This window comes from Myotis davidii, unplaced genomic scaffold (assembly GCF_000327345.1).
Source record: "Myotis davidii unplaced genomic scaffold, ASM32734v1 scaffold105, whole genome shotgun sequence".
Classification (NCBI taxonomy): Eukaryota; Metazoa; Chordata; class Mammalia; order Chiroptera; family Vespertilionidae; genus Myotis; species Myotis davidii.
Window position 1 is genome coordinate 267,199 of NW_006300371.1, and position 7,185 is coordinate 274,383.

Genomic DNA, 7,185 nt, shown 5'->3' on the forward strand with positions numbered 1-7,185 from the left:
TAGTTGCAAATATCAAGGAACTTCTATATGTGACATGGCACCAAAGTTAAGTTAGGGTTTTTCAAAATGCTGACACACCGAGCTCAAAAGGTTCGGATCACTGCGCTAGGCTGTACTTTATATTCCCATGACTATTCTGTAATACCCATCTATACTTCTTTTTTTCTCAAAGGATTTAAAAATATATATTTTTATCGATTTTAGAGAGAGGGGAGAGGGAGAGACAGAAACATCAATAAGAATCGATTGGCTGCCTCCTGCACGCCCCGACTGGGGAATCAAGCCTGCAACCTGGGCATGCGCCCTAAGCAGGAATTGAATCTTGACCTGGTTCATGGGTTGATGCTCAACCACTGAGCCATACTGGGCAGGCATGAATCTATACTTCTTAATCCCTTCATCTTTTCACCCATCCCCACAACATCCTCCCATATGGCAATCATCAAAATGTTCTCTGTATCTGAGTCTGTTTCTGTTCATTTGTTTTTTAAATTCAATTGTTGCTAAGTATTTATGGCCATTTTATTATTCATTTTTTTAAAATCTTTTCTTCTGAAAGAACACCTTTTTATAACATTTCATGTAATATTAGTTTGGTGGTGATGAACTCCTTTAGATCTCTCTTGTCTGGGAAGCTCTTTATCCGTCCTTTGATTCTAAATAACTTTGCTGGGTAATCTTGGCTGTATGTCCTTGCCTTTTCATCTGTTTGAATATTTCTTGCCAATCCCTTCTGGCCTCCAAGTGTCTGTTGAGAAATCAGCTGACAGTCTTATGGGAGCTCGCGTGTAGTTAACTAGCTGCTTTTCAAATACTCTCTTTAACTTTTTGCATTTTATTTATGGTATGTCTTAAAGCAGGCCTCTTTGGGTTCATATTGTTTGGGACTCTGCACTTCCTAGACTTGTATGTCTATTTCCTTCACCATATTAGGGAAATTTTCCACATTATTTTTTCACGTTTTCAGTTCCTTGCTCTCTCTCTCTTCTCCTGGCATCCTCTTGATGCAAATGTTGGTATGACTGAAGTTGTCCCAGAGGCTCCTTATACTATCCTCCTTTTGTGGGGGATTCTTTTTCATTTTTGCAGTTCTGATTGGGTGTTTTCTGCTTCCTTATTTCCAAATTTCTGCTTCATCTACTCCACTGTTGATACCTTGTAATGTATTCAATAAATTTCAATTAATGTATTCTTCATTTGTGACTGGTTCTTTTTTGTTTTCTAGTTGTTTTTGTTTCCTATCTCTTTGCTGAAGTTTCACTAAGTTCATCTACTATTCCCCTAAGTCCATTGAGTATCCTTATAACCAGTGGTCTGAACTCTGCATCTAGTAGATTATCTCTATTTTGTTTAGTTCTTTTTCTGGAGTTTTGTTCTTTCATTTGGGACATGTTTCTTTGTCTCCTATTTGGCTTCCCCCATTTGTTTCTATGTATTAGATAGAGCTGGTATGTCTCCTGGGCTTGATAGAGTGGCCTCATAGAGTAGCTGTCCTGTGTGGTCCAGTGACACAGCCTCCATATTCACCCAAGCTGGGCACTCCTTGTGGGCTGTGTACACCAAGCATGTTAAACTCGCAGCTTGCATGCGGACCACAAGCATTTTTGCGGCCCAGCCAATATGATGGTATGTAAATGTTGTAATAAAAATTTTGAAACTTAATTTTTACAACATCCTGTTATACATAATCAATATAATAAAAGCCTAAGCAACCATTATGGGGAATGACCAGAACAACTGGTTGCCAAGTTGCGCACTGACCACCAGGGGGCAGACGCTCAATGCAGGAGCTTTCACCTAATGGTCAGTGCGCTCCCACAGGGGGAGTGCCGCTCAGCTAGAAGCCAGGCTCTGTGGTAGTGGCGGGAGCTTTTCCCACCTCTGTGGGAGCGGTAAGGAGCAGCGAGCCGAGCGGTAAGGAGTGAGCAGGCAGGTGGTAAGGAGTGAGGGGTCCCAGACTGTGAGAGGGTGCAGGCCGGGCTTAGGGACTCCACCCCCTAGCGCACAAATTTTGTGCACTGGGCCTCTAGTTATTAAAAATGAACTACAATGTTCACTAATGACTGTTTACTATAATTGTGTTGCATTCATTTCCATTACGCGCCTTACGCGCAAGCACACCATCTCTCCCCACTAATACTAGCAGCGAGTATTTTAGCAGCCGATTGCCACGTCATTAGTCTTATACTGACTTGTTTGGTGTGTGCAACAGGAAATATTTCGCTTTGGGAGAATAAGAAAAGTAGGTTAATTTGCATACACTTATTAATTTGTGCAGTTATTCAGTATCCGGTAAGCTAATGTTCAAGAAAAAAATATTGATTTTTATTAAAATGTTCTATTATTTTATGTTAACAATTACTCATTTATTTCAGCCCTTTGTATTTAGCATGTCTCTATTGAAATAAACCTACGTTTCTATGAAAATTGAAGCTTTTGTTTTTTTTGTGGCCCACATAAACTTAAACCTTATTTGGCCTGTGTTAGCCTCTGAGTTTGACATGCTTGGTGTACACCCTCCTGTTGTAGTTGAGCACTGATTGCTGTTGGCACATCAACAGGAGGGATTTATCCCTAGGCCTATCAGCTATAAGGACTGGCTGTGACCACCTTGGAGGATCAGCTGTGCACGGGCCCACCCCATGGCAAAGACTTACTTCAGTAGGGCTCTGAAGCCTCTTGAGTATGCTGCCTGAATGTGTTTCTTGTGGAGGCGGCTGGGTGGTGCTTCAACATGGTCTGATGCTGTGCACCAGGTATGCTGGGTTAGGTGTCTCCCGGAAAGTGCAGGCAAAGGTCAGCTGCTGACTGTGTTGTCCCCCAGGGCCATCAGCATGACTTACAAAGTGATTCTTAGATAGCTGCTACTTGTGCTGGGCTTGGAGGTGCTGAAGGGAGGCCAATCTGCGAACCAAGGCTGGCTGCTGCTAGTGCTGGGCCTGTGGCAACTTTGCATGAGGTAAGGGGCACACAGATGCCAGATGCTGCTTGTTTGAGAAATTTTAGTAATGTCTGAAGTTATGAGCCAAGACAAGTTGTTCATAAGGAAAAGCCATTGCAAACAGCTTGGGTGGACCTGCAATTTGGGTGGGCTTGGGTCTCAGGGATCAGGGTGACAGCCAGGTTGATGGAGACTCAGATATGGTGCCCACCTACTGGATCTACGGTGGGAGGGCTCAGAAAAGGAACACCCTCCTGTTGCCACCATTCTACCAGCACTTCTGTATGGGAGAAAGTTGCCCCTCCAGCTCTTGCTCTGACTGCAGACAATTCAGTTCCTCCCCTTATAACCCTGGTGCCTTTTGAGCAGCTGGCCCAGTGCTGGAGAAGTGAATGAGCTGAGAAAGTCTGTGCACTGGCCCTTTAAGAGAAATGCCTGGGACTCCAGCAGCCCTCCAGCTCACTGAACCACAATCCCCACTGGTTTTTACAGCCAGAAGTTATGATAATTTTTCTTTGTGTTACTGGAACCCAATTTCTCAAGCAGCACCTGGTGGGCAGTCTGGTGTGGGACTGGAACCCCTCACTCCTCAGGGGGACCCCCACAGCTGAGATATCTCTCTCAATTTTTATCAGTGGGACCAGCCTTTCTGGGTGTCCACTCCTCCTTCCAGTCTCAATGTGGCTTCATCATATCCTTAGCTGTAGGACTTCTGTTCAGCTAGATTTCAGGCAGTTCTGAATGATGGCTGTTCTGCAGTTTAGTTGTAATTTTGATGTGGTTGTGGGAAGATTGGAGTACTACATTTACCCATGCCACTATGGTGACCGGAATCTATCCTAGTACCATTTTAATGGTGTGTTACCCCTAGAGAATCATTTCTAATTAGAACAGGTATATAAAGTTCCAGACCACTTGCATTACTTTTACCTTGTGAAAAAATTCAACTTTTCATTAAAATATAATTTTAACATAAATAATTTCAAGTATCACTAGATTAGTCATCTTTCATTACCATTTCAAAGCAATGTTTTAGAGAATAACTGCTTAACTAATGTAATTAGAAGATTCTTTTTTTCCCACCTGAAGATTTTTTTTAAGCAGTTAAGAAACACTAATCTGTGAAGCTGAAAGTGAGATCTTCCTTTCATTGTGTAAATGCTTCTAAGACAGTAACTGACTTAATCACATAAGCTAGAAATATAAACCAGGTAATATCTCACCACGATCTTGTTCAATTGATAAAACTGTTGTTTTCTTAAACTGGCTTAAAAACTTTGTCATAAGCCATTTTGAAGACAGCAACAGAACTTTTTTATTGCTTTTAGATGTATTATATGCAGCATTTGTTGACTATGCAGATATTTATTTCTCAGAATAATAATCATGAGTGTGAGAATGCTCATGTGTGCATAATTGAGTTACTGTGTGAATGTGTGCTCAACAGAAATGTCATATTTTGGAAGAAATGAAAACAATCACTACCTTTTTAAAATAACCCGACTCATATTTTAAAATATTAGGAAAAACCCACTCTAGTAATAAAATAAATGAGCTATACTTTTAATGAGTACTTTATCCTTCAAATAGTTACTATAACTTACTGAAGTATTTGATATAAAATACTTGTAATAACAGTGGGATTACATTTCAGGTACTTACTGAGACTCAACTTCTTGTTTAATTTCTTTCCATTCTCCATATGGGTTTGATTTTTTATGAGCTTTGGATTTTTCTTCATTTGAACCTGATGACTTCTGCTCTTGGATATTTGTTTCTTTCTGTTTTTCAGAAAGGAGGATCTTGCCTTCATTTACTTTATCACTATTTTTATTTTTTACCTGAAATGTCAAAGTCAAGAAATAAGGTACTACTAGGACAGAAACAAAATTTCTTTAATGGAATCTTATTATTGGTTTCTAAATAATAATACATTAACTCTCTTAATAGTTTATATTTGCACATAACACAACAAATGTACATAAAAAAACTTTAATGGTCAATAAGGTTTTTTCATCACATCTAAAATATTATCACACCATAGCCAAAGCTGCTTTTTAAAATAGGACATGATCCTATTAATGTTCTACAATTAAAAACATACATTATCTTTTTTTATCCTCTCTTTTCTTTTTTGTTTTATCTCCTTACTTATATATCCAACATTGACCTTCCTTTATACTGTGCTCCTTTTGAGTTTACTGCCATGTCACTGGACGCCTTTACACCCACTATCTATTTAAAGAACTCCTTTAACCTATTAGTCTTAACTTTATGTTGATTACATTGCCAGAACTTTAGTGTCCTATACAACTGGAATCTACGTGAAATTAGAAGACACACCCTGGAGGGACAAGCAGCTCCCATAGTTGTCCCTAGATAGGGCTGTTGGTTTTATGACACCCCTTCATCTGGGATAACAAGGTCCCGTGACCCAGTTTAGCAAGTAGACTATGGACTGGATTTCTTTGCAACTGCACAACTATGGGTGGCAGTCCTGGGATACTGTTTTGTTTGCAATTCTTTGAAAGGATATTAGCTCATTCCCTTATGCTTATTGGTATCATAAAACTAGGAGTCAGCACCTGCTTTCTCTTAGGATCTTGACTGCTTCTAGGCCCTAACTTTTTAGAAATAAAATATTTTTATTTTACTAAAAACAAAATATTTTGACTTTGATTCTCATGCAATAAATATCTCCTCTTCTGAGGCTCACAATACTGCCATCTATACAGTTCTCTTCCATTCTTCCTTATATGATCGAATGACCTCTGGCCACTACTCTATATTCACTGATGACTGTGCCAACTCTGACACCATGTTCTCTATTCAGCCTCTTATTATCATTCTAGAACTTAAAAATTCCTTAGCTTCAGCTAAGTTTCAAAATCCATGATTTTGATCTTCACTATACAGGCATACCTCAGAGATACTGCAGGTTCAGTTCCAGACCACCGCAATAAAGTGAGTCTTGTAAATATTTTTGCTGGTGGGGGATCTTGCCTTCAATTTGTAAAACACGAAACATCTGTGAAGTGCAATAAAGCAAAGTGCAATAAAACGAGGTATGCCTGTATTTAGCAACCTAATGGTATACATGATAGGTTTATAAACAGTTTGTCCTTGTTTAACTGAATTTTGTAATATTTTGTTTGCTTGAAATTTTCTGTCCCAAGTTGAATGCAGGCTTACCTAAACTTGACTATAAATACTGTGAGATGGCTACTACTATAAGATCTTTGCTGCTGTTCCTCTACAAGTTAGATACATCCCTTGCCCTAAGTTCCATCAAGAATTATGGGTAGGTAGAGAAATTTCAGGCAATGACAAGATTCTAGCTGTGGCCTCAAAGTACCCTTTCCAGAATCCTCAATATTCCTTTACCTCTCAGGCCAGCAATCTCAACCATGGATCAATGCTATGTATCTTGTTTACTTTGGCACCTGGGCTCCTGAGGGATTCTGGAAAGGTCATAAAAGCAAAAGGACTAGTAATCGATACTGGTAAAAGGGTAATATGCTAGTTAGACCGGGAGACCTTCTGGACGACCTTCTGGACAAAGCCATGGTGGCAGGGCCGAGGTAGAGGCAGTTAGGGGTGATCAGGCCAGGAGGGGAGGGCAGTTGGGGTGATCAGGCCGGCAGGGAGGGGAGTTGGGGCGATCAGGCCGGCAGGGGTGACAGTTGGAGGTGATCCCGGATTGCAAGAGGGATGTCCGACTGCCGGTTTAAGCCTGATCCCATAGGCAGTCCTAGATTGGAGGGTTCAGGCTGGGCTGAGGAACATCCCCCTCATCGCCCCCCCCCCCACCCCTCGCACGGGGCCACTAATACTGTATAAATCTGTTTATACTTTCCTACCATGGCTAGGCACTCAGCCTATCAATCTTGGTTCATTTCCTCTCCCATTCCAGCTCAGTGACTATTTCAATTCATAAATGTTGTCAAGCTCTTCACAGCTCCTCACCCTCAGCAAGCAATCTTGATTTCTTTATGAATGAGTAAACTGAGACTAAGTGGCATGACTCTTTAAATTTCCTCCTTGATACCAACTCATCCGCAGTCATACAGTAGTCATATCTTCTTAAAGAAAATGAGAGAAAAACCAAGATGGCAGCAAAGGTAAACACCAGAGTTAGCTGCCTCGAACAACCACTTCAAAAACACAACTAAAAGACGGAACGGACATCGCCCAGAACCACAGGAAGACTGGCTGAGGGGAAATTCTTCAACTAGAAGGAAAGA

General features: G+C 40.7%; 1 protein-coding gene across 2 annotated transcripts in view; it reads right to left on the reverse strand.

Annotated features, from left to right (window-relative positions):
* Positions 1–7,185, reverse strand: part of WBP4 (WW domain binding protein 4) — a 38,740-nt gene that overhangs the window by 7,263 nt on the left and 24,292 nt on the right. For both annotated transcript variants that reach the window (XM_015572595.1, XM_006776935.2), the window contains one exon: positions 4,604–4,782. In XM_015572595.1, the coding sequence (XP_015428081.1) occupies positions 4,604–4,782 (179 nt within the window). The remainder of the gene's footprint in view (positions 1–4,603; positions 4,783–7,185) is intronic.